This window comes from Lonchura striata, chromosome 5, assembly GCF_046129695.1.
Source record: "Lonchura striata isolate bLonStr1 chromosome 5, bLonStr1.mat, whole genome shotgun sequence".
Classification (NCBI taxonomy): domain Eukaryota; kingdom Metazoa; phylum Chordata; class Aves; order Passeriformes; family Estrildidae; genus Lonchura; species Lonchura striata.
The window spans coordinates 46719428-46737268 of NC_134607.1; the positions used below are offsets into that span (position 1 = coordinate 46719428).

The window sequence follows — 17841 nt, forward strand, 5'->3', positions numbered from 1 at the left end:
GTTTTAAGGTTTGGCTGGCTATATTGGACAAATCATGACAATGAAAACATGTTATTTGCTTGAGTCCATAATGGCTCGGGTTTTTTTCCACAAGACATAATCTTCCCTGTTATTAAGTATCTATTTTCATGTTTAATTTCCCGATTTCATTTTTTTCTGCTATCCAAACACCAACTTAAAAAATGCAATGACTAACCAAGGAGACCTTGTAGCTGCAATGCATCAAACCAGTTTTGTTGACCATTCACAGGCCACTGCACTATTAGTTTCACGTGCCTGTTTTGGAGACAAATGATGACCACAGCCATTTCTTTCCAAACTGCACAGGTATATCACCTAGGCAATCAGGAAAATAACTCTGTCTTGATGTCAAGAGTCTGAATTTTCAAATTTGAAACTATATGCAAACAGTCTCTAATATAGCCAGCAATAAAATTCACTGGCCAAAGGATTAAGGTGCCTAAAGTGTTTAAATCAATTTAATGTGACGTATTTACCAGATAACGAGTTATACAGCAAAGCTGATGCTCAATACCTACACTGAAATCCCACCCTGTTTGATTTTTATCCTAAAAAATGATATTATTTATTATATGTCTTTTATTATACACATTTTTGTTTTTAAACCATGAAAATATGAAACACCATCATTACTAAATAAAAGGACTTGATTTTCCATTGTAAGAGAAAGAAGGTAAGGTTGGAAAACCAGAACTTACTTCTTTAAAATAGGATAGATTCTTTCAGTTGAAACGGTCCTACAACAATCCAATGGTCCAACTGCTTGATTGACCATTTCACAGCCAAATCCACAGGTAAAGCATGGTTTTAAGGGCGTTGCCCAAATTCCTCTTAAACACTGACAGGCTTGGGTGGGACATTGGCCACTTCTCTAGGAAGTTTCTTCCAGTGTGTGACCACCCTCTCAGTAAAGAAAAGGTTCCTAGTGTCCAGCCTAAACTTCTGACACAGCCTTTAAACCATTTCCACATCCTGTTACTGGATACCAGGAGATCAGCACCTCCCTCTCCACTTTCCCTTCTCAGGAAGCTGTAGAAAGGCATAATTCCATCCCAAATTTGTTATTTACTATTTTTAAAAATAATTTTGCAGACCAAGGGAAGAATGTTCAAGGTGAAATTCAAATGTGCTTATGCATCAATTACAGCCTCAAATTCAAATGAAAGATCTAGAACTGCAAATGCAAGAAATTTTATTTCCCAAATGAGATCAAAAACCAGGAAGACAAGTAAGGTTCTTCTCCAAACCATATCTGGATTAAACTTAGAATACTGAAAAATTCTTGTCACAAAAACGACATGTGTAACACTTTTGATGATACTAATAAAAATATCAAAAATATCTCTTTCAGCTTTTAATTATCCTGTGAAAATGAAGATACGCCAGAAATTATTAAACATAATTGCCATTCATATTAGTGGGATTACCAACTGCCAATAAAGACTATTTCTCACTTGAAAAGTTCAGAGAATTTTTAAATACCTATGTAAAAATAAGGACTATTGAGTACATCTCATTTGATATTGTCTAAGAACTAAATAAAATTTATACCCAGATATTGTGTATACTTCAAAAATATTTTTACACTTTCCTGTAATAATTTTAATATCTATATTAATAAAAATATTAATTTTTTTTACTGCACAGGCTTTATATAAAATATTAATTACTACATATTTGATTATGCCAAATTTTATAGTTCAGAGTACACAAAAGCCTAATATATTTTATGAATGACCACAATCTGAGAAATTACTTAGGCCAATAGGAACGTGACTAGAAGATATTGTTATTCCCCCCACCCCTTAAGAGTGCCCACAAGCAGCAGGGTGCTTTTTGGGATGGTTAAACTCTTGCTTGGGGCTGCAGCAGGCACCAACACAGTCCCCTTTCAAAATTGTCAGGGACTCAGCCTGTGCTCTGCATTATGGCAACAACATGTACCCAGCACTTCACAGTAGTGTTCTGCAGCCCCCTTTTCAATTCCACTACATTTCATCTTCTCCAATGCAATTTTCTCTGCCATTAACTGAGTTTCAGCATTTGATTTCTGTTGCTCTAAAATCCCAGGTGCTATCAGATCCTTATTATTGGAATAGCCTTGTGCTTTTATCAAAGCAAGCATTTTTCTGAGGTAAAAGTCATTGCCAAAGAAGAATTATTTCTCCTAGGGTAAGATTTAAACAGTTAAAAAGAAGTTTACTGCTATATATATACTATATCTTTAGTACTCTAAAAATTATCCAAGCCAAATGCCAATCTTCAAGGGATACTTAGCCTTTTATAAAGACTAGGCAAAGTGGAAAAATGCAATTCTCTATGCTATACACTAATGAAAATGCAAACACTTTAAACTATGCTTATTTAAAATTATACTTGTTTCAGAAACAAGCTTCGATCATATTCTGTCATATTTCATGCATATTAATGAACTATACCACACTATTCTGCATTGGGCTAAGAGACTGTTCTCTGTTTGAAGCCTTTTGCTGGAGTATATCAAAGACCCAATACCTAAGTTTCACCTAGAAACACTAAGAAACTACAAAAGGCTGTCTGTAGCAAGAAAGAACTGAATTGTCACACTATTGAAATAATGAACCTGCTGGTAAAAAGACCAAAACCAAAGCAACACCTCAGAAGTTTCCACTTAAAAGCACCAGGGAGAATAACAACACACTACTATAATACATAATTAGATTATTTGATTTTTAAGCTTCAAGCTGCCACTTCAGCCAGGAAATCTGTAAAGCAAATCACAAATCACAAGACATTGTATTTCATGTGATTAGATGGCATTCTATTTTTAACACTTCCGATTAACAGATGGAAGTGGAGCTTTTCTTTCAAAACTGCTTTAGTCATCGTAAAATACCAACAAAGATGTTAATTAAACAAATTAGAAGAACAAAACAAAAAGCCCCAAAAACGTGTGATTCATGTTCATTCTCTATGGCTATTTCTATAGTATCTGACAAAACTACCATTTAGTTATATCAATATATACATGTGTATACTACTATAGCGAAAAAAATGTACCAAGTCATCACTACAACTTGAATCTCTTTTATCATGTTGATAAATATCACCAAGCTATATTTATATTACTATGTCCTTGCACATTACCCCAGGTGAATATTTCGTTCAATAAATTATTTCTGATGTGTGAAGTAGTCCCATGTTTCAGCCCTTGTGTCAGGGAGAAGGCTCTTTGGAAGTAAGAGCACTACGGGACGTAGTTCCCGTATTTCCTCTCCATATAAAATAACTGAATAGCCTTACTTAGCATTTCTGTAAAATAAAATTGTTATTCCTATGCAATTATTGATTTATACTAGGAAAATGTGTGCTTGTGAAAGAACAAGAGTATGTAAAGGAACTGCATAAGAAATACACTAAGTAGACTGACAGCTGATAGCTTGATATTCTGAATATTACTATACCCATATTTTATTTGTCTAATTTACTCACAATTAAACAAACAGAAAAAAAAACCCTGCAGAAATCCCCACAATTTTTACACTGAATCAGTAATTTTTTATAAACCATGCTGTCAGAAGTGAGGTCTAAAGAAAAGTTTAGTAAAGAGAAATAAAAGGGAACACACTACCTCCATTGGGTGCTAAATATGGAGAGCATAAACCCTTTCTTTCCAGTAATGGCTGAAGGAAATTTTCCTTCCCTAAGATGAGCCACGAATCTGAATACAGGACAAGCAGGAACCATCTCTGGAGAAATGAACAGTGCTGAAACAGCACTTGATCATAAGAAGAAATTGTTTCTTCCATCTTAAAACTACTGCACATCACTTTTATAAAAGATTATTAAAACATTAAAATTTTATAGAGGGAGCTTCTCCTCTTCTCTTATTCTTCTACCTCAGTTGCAAGGCACCTTCATAGGAAGAGAACAATCGTGTTCTGCCAATGATCACTAAGCAGAGAAGGATAGACAAATTTTACACAAACTTCCCTTATAGTGTATTAAAGTCCCTACACTGAAGGATATGGAATTTATCTGAATTCTGAACTTTTTTAATTATGACTTAACACAAATTCAACAAATCAAGCAAAAATGCTGATTTCTTCACAAGGTATTGATTGATATATTTACTTTGGACTAAGTACCAAACACCTTAAGAATAAAAGAACCTTGAAGGTACCAGTTTTCTTGCATCACTTATTTTGTATTCTGACTGCATCACATGATGTCCATGATAATGTGATTCCTCATCTGACAGTAGCACTGAAACCTATACAATATTCCTCCCACCACCATCTTAATCAGTTTGAGAACAAATTATCATCCTCAAAGTAAACCATTTAAGAAAACATGTAAGCAAACATGACAAATACTACATTCTATATTAACTACATAAAAAAGAGAACATTGTCTGCCAGATTTCTCAATTTAAAATAGTTTTCACACTGTTACTATATTGGGCTGTGTCTAATTAGCTGTTTTCCACTTCCAGTTACACCAAAGCAAATTCAACCTAAGTCCATTAACCAAATTATTTTAGAGTCACTGAAGGACAATCTGGATGTATGCACATGCACATACCTAATAGCATCTATTTCTGAAATGATAGGACAGATCATCTCTGTGTCATTTATGTCAGAACCATGACAAAATCATTTTCCCAGATGAATAAGTGACAGTGAGAAGGCTGTTTTCAATGGGAAGAGGAAGTGAAGAGCTGGCTTGTTTCCATGGAAACACTAGCAGCATCAGGCAGAACAGCTGTAGAGGAAGAGGCAGAAGTTAGGAAGGCAGAAATCTTGCTGATTTTACCTCACTGATGTCAGTACCATCAGAAACCATCTACACTTAGGGTAGATCAAGCTAATTGATTATACATCATGTATTAAGCTAGAATTTACAATCAAGACTTTTTAAAGCCAGCATGCCAGAGACAAATTAATAAAAATTACTTACAATGTGATTTAGGCAGCCCATATATACATGAAGATACAGAGTGTATCAATATCTGTAACAGTAATGCATTATGACTTTTGTCATTAGGAACCATCTTGATCTGTCTTTAAAAAAGACAGCTCCCATAGCATAAATGGGAGCTCCCATAGCATAAATGCTTCGAGCAGAACAACTGTTTCTCACTAATTTAATGTAATTGAATATTTTCCCACTTGTAAAAAAATCCAATGCTTTGATTACAAAAAAATAAAAGAATACCCTCTTTGAAGCATCAACCTTAACTATTTTCTTTGTGCTATTTTCAGACAATGTCTGCCTAAATAATAATTGAATGGTAAAATCTAAAATATACCTGCTTTCCGTATTGAATAAGAGACAGAGCAAAGATTTCCATTTAAAGGGCTTCCTATCAGTTAAGAAAGCTAACCTTTGCTACTCACTATTAATCTACAAACATATATTCTGAGATTAATGTATGTCCACCACTACATTCACAGTATTTCAGACTGCTGCAGCAGCGTTGTTTCCACCAAAACTAAAACCTGTCTTGCATCAGAACAGGCAAAGCCCTAAAAATATAACTCACTTCAGGCATTCACCATAGTATATGACAGGCTTCCTAAATCAAGGCTTTCTTGACAGGTATCAAAAGAGGTATCTAGGTACCTGGAGAAAACATAAGCAAGCCACCAAATAAAGACATAAGTTATCTTTGATAAGAATGTTTTCCAACATAATTTCTGTATCTTTAGCCTCTCAAGGGAATCTATAAAATCATATTTTTCCTGTCTCCCATCCCACTCATTTCAGCTGATTCTTCACCGCACCAAATATCCACAGCTGGCGTAGATGCAATGGGTCACTGAACGGAATCTCTGACAAGTTAACATCATACAAAGCAGTAGAGGGGAACTTTATTTCCCTCCAAAAATACCACCCACTGCTCAAATACAGCTCCCCATGTCACTATGAAGCATCATGAGTATTTTTAAGAACGCTTGCAGGATGTATCTTGATGCCTAGACTGCAAGGCTTTTGTGGATTTATTTGCATTGCAGTGAATATTTACTTACAGCAAACTTGACAAATACTTGCTAGTTAGGATTTATATTTCCTTGTAAACCAAGTAATGATGATCTTTCCCAGAGATAAAAACCATAGCTGCCTTCAGCTGCTGCAAACAGCAGTGCCAGCTCAAGTGCCCTGGGCCATGCTGACTGCCGCACTGCTTAACTACCCCATGTGGCAGGTGCTGCCCCTTATCCATGAAGAGATACACAGTCTTCCCAAAACATTAAAGATATATAGCTATGGACTTGGTGAATTTCAGGGCCATTTTTGCATTCCTGCACCCAGTACAAGGGTAATCCATTATCTTTAGGGAAAATCAATGACAAATACTAATTACTTCTTCAAACAGCAACATTTTTCAACTACTATTCAAAAGTAAAAAGGCTTTAGAGGTAATTACTTTGAAATATGATATCTGAGATGAGCATTGGCATTCCAGTTCTTCCTGAACATCTGCAGACACTTTTTGAACTCGGCACTAAATATTGCCTCTTGTGCTTTCTTCCAAACTACTTAAATGTATCTTTGCACTTTACTAAAGCGAACAAGTACCACCTAAGAGCCACTGGACACCAAAATCACTCACAGGTATTAACCAACAAATCAGTGCACAGGTTTTAGCCAGATAAGAATTTGGTGTCTGTTTTAGAGAGGTTTAAACCAACGCACAAACATTCAGTCGCCCAGCACTCCTCCTCCTATGACAGCACCTTATGCCAGTAGATTTTCATATCTACATTACAGCATTGTGTCAAGCAGCCTTTTGTGAATGATCGTTCTATTACGCGTGGAGCGAAAGGAGTACAGCTGCACTCTTTAATTTCATTTCACGGTCTATGACATCCAAAATGGTAATATGAAGCCAGAAATAACAATCAGACCTAACTCCTGAACTTGGGAAACAAAGGAAAGTGTTTCAGGTTTCAAAGCAATCATATATACATGGATTGTATTTCATATTAACAAGCCCCATGTTTATTAGATGTCGCTGACTATCAAATTGCATGCACTAAAAGTTGAATTTTTTTAGAATCTCAACTAAAGTAAACCTTCTTGTCAACAAACTAGTTCCACTATTTATATAACATCACTAGATGGTCTTGCTAGAATAATCTTGTGCGTGCACTATCCCCAAAGAGGTTACCATGGCAACTTATATTTGAATTTCTATAAATTTCTATTTTTAGAGATCACAGTTTCGAATAAAGAAAATCACAAATATTAAGTACCATTTCATTAACAGAAAATATCCCATTTTATCAGCATCTTAATTCCCCAAAAAGACACTAGTGAACCTAAATCAGTAAAGCTAAAAGAAAATTATTATCACAGTTCTTAGGAAAGTTTATCACTAAGAAGCCCCACCATAATCTAAGTGGTATATGAGTCAGTAACTAACACTGTGAGGCAAAGACTGATATTCACAGAGTTTTGTCTTTATTTCAGTAAGCCCAGGATTTCACTCAAATGTTTTGAGTTAGTCATCATCTCTGCTGACATAAAAAAAGAGTGTATTTGCCAGAATACTGAGAAAATAAGGGTTCTTGTTTCAGGTGTGGAAAAACATAATGTCTTAGTTCCAAACTAAGGTTACCATCACCTTAAATTACTGTGTTCAAGAGTGCTTACTAAGTGCATGCGAGTCACTTAAATACAAATTAACTTTAATGCTTTAAAACTCACCAAAAATTCTCAAAATTGTCTCCCTACCTGAAAGATCAAGTATAGAGCTTCAGAAAATGAAAATACAGATGTAGACATGGTTTATATGGTTCTGACACTGCCTCACTCTGGATGCCTGGGTTCGAAATCAGAATAAAATCTTTAAACAAGTTAAGTCATAACAAGTTAAATATCCTAAGAGATTAATAATTCCATGCTGCAATTTCCTACTATAGTGTTAATTATTACAGTATTCATTTTGCAAACTTGAAATGTCATCACCCAAACCACTAATGGTTTAGGATGACCTAGTACAGATGGAAAATTTGGAAAGCAAGTGCTTACAGGTTCTGTCAAAGACTGGACTGAAAACCCAACTTCAACTCCAGGGCATAAGAGCGTGCCTACCTTCCTACTTCTCCTGGTATCTTCCATTTAACATTTACTCCATACTCCTCAGTTGTCCAGCAAAGTTGACCAGGAAGATTCTCTGTCATAAAAGCTGCAGTTTTGACACTGTCAGCAACTTTCTGCAAGACAGTAGGTGAAAGAAAACCTGCAGGGCAGTCACCTCATACACTACAGTCTGTCAAGGAACTGACAGCCAAACTTTCTTTAGGATTCCAGCAGCTGAGATGCAAGATGAGGGTATGTCACTGATGAGCAAAGATTGACACTTCTGGTAGCTTTTCTTCAGAACCCATTCTTTATTTAAAACATATTTTAAGAATCAACTAGAGCCAGCTTTTGAGGCAAAACATACTGGTAGGCAACATTCAAAAACTTAACAACATTGGCACTCAATAAGTGACAGTAATAAGTGTGAGGACTTTTACTTTCTGTTTAACTTACCTCAATAAGCACATAGGGTAAGTGGGTAGCAACGGCATCATGCCATGGGGTACAATTCCAGAAGTCACTAAACCACACACTTATGTGCACACCTGTGAGACCGCCAGCGGAACAAGCGAACTGATTAGGAGATTACACCCACCGTAACTGCACTTTCTGCAGAATGAGGTTTAGCTCCAAATACTTTGTGGAAATCCTGATATACACTACAAAATACTTATTGCCATTTTATAATTAAGTATTCCCTGTTACAAGTCATTTGTCATGGATTGCAGGGAGGATTTGCTGGTGGTTTCTGCTCTGGTTAAATCAGAGACACCATTGCATACTTCTCTCAAAGGAATTACAACCATTTGTTTGCTCCAAAGCCCTGTATTAGAAAGCAAACCTGCATCATCACTGACAACTGCAATGAAAAGACAGAACTAAAATCCAAGTCATCAAAGTAAAAAGTAGTGAGCATAAAAATCTAAAATCCCTATCTAAGTATAAGAAAGTCAGTGTGATCACATACTGTCTTGTACCCAGTCCCTCAGTCACTGAGCCAGCCAGGGTCACCCTGAGAAATCAATGGAGGAAGAGCCAGGGTGACCCCCTGTCACATTCAGTTTGTTGAACCCGGATCCCGTACCAGTGCAGACAGAGCAAAGCTCAGAATGGACTGAGGTCGCTCTCCTGAGTCACTGTCACCACCTGATCCCAAGCCCAAGACCTCAGGCCAGCTGCCCCGGCCCCAAACGCACATTCATGCAGGCGCTCAGGGAGGATGAGGGTGCCTTGGGGCTGTTCCTGCTCACACCCACACACAAACAGGTCCACCAGTTTGAGTCACCCCCTCCACAACCCCACACAGGGCAGGGGGGGACTATGGCTCCCTTGCAGGCTTCTCGGGGCATAGCTCCCACTTCACCCCCTATACTCCCATGGGAAGGATGCTGGCAGAGCGGGACCCCCGTGCTGCCTGACCGTGCCTGGAGATGTCAGGAGGCAAGCATCACCACCCCACGTGGACCAATGCCCCCCTTGCAGTGGCCCACCAAAGCATCACTTCCGCACGCACAGCCCGAGCGGGGCGAGCTCCCCCGTGATGCCGGCTCCCGCTCGGGGGACCCCAGCAGCCCCCCGGCCTCCCCAGCGCCCGGTGGGAGCGCCGGCCGGCGGCGCTTACCCTGGCGGCACGGGAGGAGTAAGGGTCCTCGAAGAGCGCCCAGACACGGGGCTGCAGCCGCCGCCAGCGCCCGCCCTTGCCCTCGGCAGCCGCCCCCACGTCCTCGATGCCCAGTCTCTTGGCGGCCAAGTCGTCGTCGTCGCCGTCGGGGGGCGGCTCGCCCGTCAGCAGGTCGGGTGCCTCGAAGATGTCGAGGGCCTCCTCGGCGTCGCGGTGCTGGCGGTAGGTCATCCAGCAGCAGGGCTCCACGTCGGTCTCGTCGATGCCCCAGAAGGCCAGCTCCTCCTCGAAGAGCGGCCCGCAGACGTCGGCGGGGCAGTGCAGCTTGCCGGTGCGGTAGTAGTTGAGTACATAGGCGAAGACCCCCGGGTGCCGGTCAAAGAAGAACTCGCTGGCGCCGCCGCTGCCCCGGGGGCTGCAGCCGCTGCCGGGCTCCGGGCAGCCGCCCGCCGGAGGCGGCGGCGGGTTGGGGGCCGGCGGCGGCTCCTCGCCGCCCGGGGACTCGCTCTGGGACTCGCAGGCGAGCAGAGCCAGGCGGGTCCCCGGCAGGGTCTTCAGGGTGCTGCGGTAGGTCTCGTGCCGCGTGCCCCCCACGTTGAGGATCACCCTCTCGTTGTCCTCGAGCTTCCCCATCGCTCCGGGTGGGACATGACTGGGGAGAGCGCGGGAGGCGGCGGCGGGGATCGGGAGCGGGGCGCGCCGGTCGCTGGGCGGGGGGCAGCCGGTCGCCGGCAGGTCCGTGGAGAACGAGCTTCTGCCTTAAACGTAAACAGAAGAAATGGAGGAGAAGCCCCACAAGCACCACCGTAGGAGCACCGTTCCCTGCGATCACGGCCTGTCCCAGACCCCTCCCAAGATCTCCCGCGGACCCGCACTCCGGGGAGAGCCCTCCCGGCCCGCCCCGCCACCCACCGCCGGCCAGCTCCGCACGCTCCTCCGCGGAGGGCTGTGCCGCCTGCCCGCTCCGGGCACAGCTCCGGGCTGTCTCCCGCTTTCCCTGGAAGCAAGCTACCGAAATGGCACTGCTGCTGCTTCGACCACGTATGGATCCGCCACGGTCCCCACCCCCTTCTCCCTCGCGGGGCTATGTGAACCGAGCTGATGGAACAGAAAGTGTACGGTTAATTATTTAATGGGTATCTATCTTTTATTAATCTAACAGCTTAACGACGGGGAAAAAAGAAAGCTTAGATATTTTTCTCTTCCTCCCTACCCCCACTGTGGGAGGGAGGAAAGGGTTGCTTTTTGGGAAGAAATACAGAGCACCCCATAAGCGCAGGCAGCAGGCATACGCTAGGAAAAGCTATCTGTGTGGAGCTCGGCTCTCTACTTTCTCAGACAAATCACGAAGGCGAGCGCGCATCTCGGGGAAGGGCAGGTGGGATCAGCGCTGCCGCGGGTGCCTCCCGCTCCCCCGCCAGCCCCGCCGCTACCTGTGCCGGAGGAGCGACAGCGGCTTCTGTTCCCGGGCGGGCTCCAGCACTAGCCGTTCTCCGTGCCGCCCTGCCTGGCGAGACTACTTGTTGTCGGTTCGGGTGTTTCTCCGCGTTCAGGTGGCTGTTTCACCTCCCTCCATGCCCAACTCCGACAGGCGTAGCAGCGGCTCCCGCCGCCCGCGCGGAGATCCCGCTCCCCTCATCTTACAGGGGGGATGTGGCCGTTCCACGTCGGGGCTGGGAGCGGGGACCACCGGCGGAGCGCAGAGCCATGAGCGGGGACCGCGACAGCCGTAATTCCACTGGCGCTCGAGGAAGACGAACCCAAAGGTGAAATCGTACCTCATTTGGGGCCGCAGCTCCGCCCCGGGGCGGGGGCAGGGGCAGCCGAGCCAGCCCTACACACCCCTCCGGTCCCGCGCTACGAGCCTGGGGAGCGCCGGGAGGCGGCGGCGACAGCAAAAGCTGCATCTTTCCGGAAAAGACACCACCTCCGCTGCTGATACACGGACATTTGGTTCGCTTAAGTAAAACAAGCGGGAAGGGAGCGGGGCTGAGAATAGCTCTTTTCGGAGAAATGCAGAAAAATCAGCCATAGCTACAGGTGGGTGCTCATCCACCAGGAGAGGGTCACAGAGCGCCCGCAGAGCGCCGGCGGGCGGGGCGGGGAATGAGCGGGGCGCCGGGGGACCGCGGCGGCGGCAGGAGTGCCCCGACTCGGGGGAGCCCAGAGCCAGCTCTGGCGCCGGCCGGCAGCGGGCTTTGGGGATCCGGCTTAAGGAGAGGGCATCCAGTTTCCATGTCGGCTAAGGAAAATAAAGAAAATCACTTCAAACTTCGTGCACTGCTTAGGTGTGTCAGAGGGGATGGAACTTGAGAGTCCCCAATAATATATGAGGGAAACCAATGCCTGGGCACTATAACATATGAGAGTCCCATATCTCTGCCTGCAAGCCAGCTGAGTTATTTTCTGCAGCCTACACTGCTACCTGGCTTCAGCTGGGTTAGTCAAAGGGAAAGAAGCTTCCAGCCCCAAAGAGAAGATCTTCAACATGAGAGGTGATCCCTCTTGCCGCTTCCTCAAAAGGAAAAAAGTCTTCCTCCACGCAAAAGGGTATTCCCTGGCCTGAAGGAGGGCAATGAGTGGAATAATGGTATCTGAAACGTCCTCTTTCTGCATCAGAGCCTTCGGCTGCGCACTTGCTGGCGTCTGGAGGGCAAAGCTCTGCTGGAAGCAATGCTCTGAGGACACTCTACTTAGACCAGATTGCTTTAACCCAGATCTGAGATCTGTCTATATGTGGCATTCATGATGTAAACACAGGCTCCCAAAGCAGCAGCAACTTTAAGAAATTGGTTTTGGAAGCTTTCTCCAGATGTACATTTTGAAGATCCTAAAAAAAAAAAAAAAAAGTAAAATCTATCCTGCCAAAGCAGATACAACCAGTTTGCAAAAATCCTTTGAACCAAAATTAATATTCAGTTACATAGTTGTAACTGAATATTGTGGAAAAGATTCTGCCATCCTAATGCCACCTATGGCCTCTCATGCCATACTTGAATTTCTTTGCAAATGGGATTTTTCTGAAAGGGTGTTCCCTTTTCAGAGAGAAAGAGTAAGAGAAAAGGACTATTCATTGTCTTCTCTCTGACCTGTAAGAGGTTTCTGGAGAAATGCAACACATTAAAGTTCTGCAGCATTCATCCATTATGGAAAACCATAGGGTGGCAGTAGCTGCCAAAACACTACACAAACTGTACCATCAGAGAGTACCAGGACTTCCATCTGAACTGTCACCGTCTGCTCAAGTTCCACATCTGTGCCCAAGTTAACAAGCAGACCTCTCCAGAAAAAAAACAAAAAAACAAAAACAACCAAACACACAAAACAAAAAACAAAAGCCCCAACAGTAACAAAATCAAAATCCCCCTAAACCCAGCCCCACTAACCACCCTCCAAAAAAACCTCTCACAACCCACCCAAAATCCTAAGAAACCTGAGACTAACAAGTATGGCATCTAATAAAATCTTTACAGTCAGACCTGTAATGCCATTGCCATGAAAAAGGCATTTATTATGAGCAACCAGTTGACACTTCAGACTTATGAAGCACATGGTGGGGTTTATTGCATGATAAGAATAGCAAGAGAAAAGAAATTTCTAATTGGTAAGAAAAGGAATGGTCTCTCCCAGAATATAATAGTCCTTCAGTAATATAAAAATTTTCACATTCTATAACTTTTCTTTTACTAAATATAATGCTGTTAATTTCTCTGTGTGTGATTCTTCCTCACAGTTTCATCATGATGCAGACTTCTCAATGAAGGATGAAATTATGTTAGATGTTTACTTTCTAGAGCTGAAATTTTCTTGAATCACAATATCCTACATAGACATAGTGACATTTATGAATTAATTTCCTCCTTCCAAGAGTTTGACCTGAATTTTGCACTCCTCAGTGCTTCCAGTAAGAGTGAAAGCATGAGACATATGTAAGAGAGAGAAATGTGTCTGCTGAGTGAAATATATCTTAAAAGGGGAAAAAAAACCCAACAAATCAAAAAAACTATTTACACACAGGCTCAAACATATTCATTTAAAAGATAAGCGGAAACATTTCTGTAGCTCAGAATTTGGGGCTTTATTTGAGGAACTGAGTGATACTGAGCAATGTACAACTGATTTTCCCTGCTGGCTAATAATTCCTTTACAAAGAGAAATATCCTATGGACCCTTGGGAAAGGTCCCATGTTATGTTTTTCACCAGCAAAGCAATAAAATTAGATATAATGATCTCAGTGAGAAAACCAAGGCAAACGAACATTTTACTTACTAGGAGCAATCATTCTTTGTGCAAGCTTGAGTATTGTAATGCAAACACATTGGGTTACCAGCTGTCTAACAACAAGAGTAAATGGAAGTAGGGATTTGCCCAAAAGAAAAGCAAATTTGAGGAAAAATACAGTATACTTCAGTTACAGTCATGGTCTGAATCACCTTCTGGAGGAGGTCTGTCCCTATTAAATAGTGTGTCCCTGGGAAGGTTATCCTGGCCAGATAACATCTGTCATCCTGAGGAGGACATGAGAAGTTAAAGCCACCAAGTTTTTCTAGTGCAGATTACTATTCCATATTATTCATATGATGTCAAATTGGTAAACAAAAAATAATCAGTTTAATAATCAAAAATTATAACTGAAGACAATGCAAAGGTAAAATATGATCTATTTATAACAATTTTATCAATCATTAAGTAATTATTTAAAATATCCACTATCATTAACATTTTATTAAGCCTCTACTTGTTTCTTTCATGTATTTTACTATTTTCCCTTATTATTTATAAGATTCTCTACTATTTACAATTACATATACACATCTTGCAGAACATGGCAGCCACATTATACTGAAGTACACTGATGATCAGTCAGAATCTTACTCTGAAACTGCAAAAAACCCTGAATTACTAGATTAAGTGAACATCTCTGAAATATAACTGTAAGGAACCATGGTGTAGTTAAACTGGATGAAGCTCAAAACAAACCTAGCAGAAAGATGTCATTATTTTTAAATTCCAGTGCAAGATTGCATTTTTACTTAATGCAGTTGAGATATAAGCTTGGTTTGCTCAAAAATGCAGAATTATTTTTAAAAAGTCTTATTGTAGAGAAATATGAATAAAAGTAAGACTGGACAATACAGATGTACAAAATGTGAAAGCTATTATGAAGTCAGCCTGCTCTCATTCCCACGCTAGCATGCAGGAGTTCTCCATATGAGAGGCTTTATACAGACAGGTGTGCTTCATATGCTTTCCCCTAAATTTCAGCTCCTGTGAAATTCTGGGGAATGTGGTATCTCTCATGAAAAAAATGAAAACCTGGAAAAAATTCTTGTATATTACACTTATCAAGGAAATTAAAAACAGTGTACACAAGACTGGGGTCTTCTGAAAGGAGATGACGCAGTAGAAAAAAGTACAGGTAGGCATTAATTGCATTGCCTAATTAGGAATCCCCAGTATGATCCAGGCTATGTCGTTAAATCTTTGCCTTCCTTAGTGGTGAAGATGAAATTCTAAAGAGTATGTACATTAAAAATGGCTTTGGGTTTCTCTCTTCAAAAGAAAGGCAGAGGTTGGTGTGTTCAAGGGTGAAATTCCCCACGTCAGGATTGTTTTGCCTAGGATGCTACAAGAACGCACATAGGCAAGTGCAGCCTTTCCAATAGATCACCTCCTCCAGGTTAATAAACGTCCAGATCCAAGTTATCTCTTCTCACAGGTACCTGCTCTCACCTGGTGAAATTCTCCCTTAGAAACTGTCACCATTCCACTGTTCCTTTAGATCAGGGGTAAATAGCACATGGCCTTTGCCCAGTGTCAACTTCACCAGAATCTTCAAGTTACTGCCTTTTTCCTTCATGACCCTGGGGTGTCCTTTGCCCCTCCCAGTACTAATGCCAGAGGTATTAGCAATGCAAGATGGTGGAAAGCAAGATTACTCACCTATTTCTGCTGTGATTCAAGTGCCTTCGTCAGTGCTGATTCATGTTTGTGGGATGCAGATTTTCTCAAGAGCTTTAGGATATTACATTCTGCTTATAAAAGGAGTTATTGCCTCAGGCTCTATCCACACTTACATTTTTTAATGTCCAGTGCTAGAATAGTTGAAATGAATTTTTTATCTATCCTGAAAATTTCCTTCATTTTCAGGGAAAGGTCAGTGATGTGTTTTTCTCATGCATATCTAGCAGCACATGATGCCACTTCTGGTCTGGGTCCTCTCAGGAAGAGTTTGTTTGGAAAGACTCATTAGGCAGTGAGAACAGTACTGAGCTTTTCAACAGCCACTTGCTCCTTAGTTCAAGTGTAAATACATGGACTGAGCTTCTTCCAGGTGCTCTTACTACTTAAAGAGACTGAAAGAAATAGGTCTTGGAATGTCCTCCAAGCATACAGAGTCGCAAGAGACAGGAAAATGAATGCAGTACCTCCAAACAGCTCTTGGGTACAAGCTTTCCTCATTCAGAAGGAATAAAGCTTTCTCTTTCTATTTGGAAAGCACAGGGAGATGGAAAATGGGGAAATGCCAAAGCCATGTATCTTGTCTTGCAGCATGGCCAGCAGAGCCAAGGTAGCCTCCACCAACTTGGAGGAGTTTCTGTTTCCTGGCAGTGTAATGAAAATTTTGGGAAACTCTGCTTCTAAAATTTGTGATTTTCTATTTTTTATCTCTTTCATTAATTTTAACTGAAGTTTTTGGGCAACACATAAATAATAAAGCTTTGTGTCAGAATAATGAGGGCCTCATCTGGTTGCAAGTCTTAAGTATTCATATAATATAAATAATAAACCATCACCTAGACTGCAGGACAATTAGGTTTCTTCAGGTACAGAAGAACATGCTCTATAAGAACTAAACTCATCTGAATAGAAGTGCACTATTATCTAATTTTAGAATTCTCTCCAGAACAGAGACCAAAAAAAAAAATCCCAAACCAACCACATCAACAAAACCCTAAACAAAACAAAAATATCTGTAACACACTTTTCTCTGAAACATCTGTCAGTTTCATTTCATTGGCAAATACTGTATTAAGAAACAGACAATTTATAGAGGACTGTCAACAACCTTGCAAATAAATTTCAAGTGGTATTTATTTTCTAAGTCTTTGAAATGATCAAACTGACTTGGATATATTTTGACTTGTAGAGAAAAAATGGAAAAGAAACCTTTACACTTTTATTTTGGTAAATTATCTATCCTCCAGCATACACTCTATCTAGTACCTAATTAATATTCAAACTGTTATTGAACAGCTAGTCTGTATTTTTGAAAGATTAGGTCTATTCAATAAAATATTCTGGAAGCAGTCTTGTGTTTCAGTTAATGCTAACTTTTACTAATCTTCTAAAATCAGTTCATAACTGATACATAATTTACATACGACAGCGATTTATTTGAGGAAGTCAGCACACCCTCCCTCACATGCTCCCAAAAGCAATGAAAACACACTATAAGGACTACAGAGGTTTTCAAGTGACTGGCACTGTTACACCTAGTTTCTGTGTTTCACCGACATTCAACTGGAAACCTCATCTATCATCTTCTTCCTTCCCATCACTAGCAATCGCCATTCTTTTCAATTATTTTTAGGAAGAGACCATAATTCAAATACCTCAAGAATACTGGCTTTGTTATGCTTTAATAGATCATCTTCTGAAGATGTTTGCACTGATGATCATTGAGGCAACCCTGAAAAAGCAGCAATTTAATTGATTATCAGTGTATAGAGGATACTTTGTAATAATAATTTTCTACTATTACGTTAAAGTTTAATAATTTTGTTTTGCAACACTTTTTGTCTTCCCACTGTGAATAGATTATTTGCCTATTAGAAAGGCAACTCCAAGAGTTCAAGGCACAGAAGTCTCCCACAGAGCATCACTGACTGAGGCAGGCAGATTTGAAATTAGATGCCTGAGCAGTATAGGAAGCAAAGAGGTTTCTTCTTAGTTTCTGCAGTCTCATATGGCAGACCCAATCTCACTGCATGCAAGCTTGATTAATTTTGACTGCCTCCATTCAGCTGCAGTCAAGTTTTTCCTTTCCTATTTTTTTTTGTGCTACTTTGCAGACAAGATTGCCCAAATCTGGACTGAGCTGTCTACTGCCATGGAAACAGAACAG

At 41.3% G+C, this 17841-nt stretch overlaps 1 protein-coding gene across 10 annotated transcripts in view; it reads right to left on the reverse strand.

Annotated features, from left to right (window-relative positions):
- The window catches only part of KCNC2 (potassium voltage-gated channel subfamily C member 2), a 99234-nt gene extending 87445 nt beyond the window's left edge, over positions 1–11789 (reverse strand). For 5 of the 10 annotated variants that reach the window (XM_021528157.3, XM_021528159.3, XM_021528155.3 and 2 more), the window contains exons 1-2: positions 11146–11788; positions 9713–10470 (exon numbers count right to left, since the gene is read on the reverse strand). In XM_021528157.3, coding sequence (XP_021383832.1) covers positions 9713–10345 — 633 coding nt within the window. In that variant the 5' untranslated portion in view covers positions 10346–10470; positions 11146–11788. Of the gene's footprint in view, positions 1–9712; positions 10471–11145 lie in introns of all 10 variants that reach the window. The other 5 variants (XM_021528162.3, XM_021528163.3, XM_021528165.3 and 2 more) reach the window with 2 other exon arrangements.
- Between the last annotated feature and the right edge of the window lie 6052 nt (positions 11790–17841).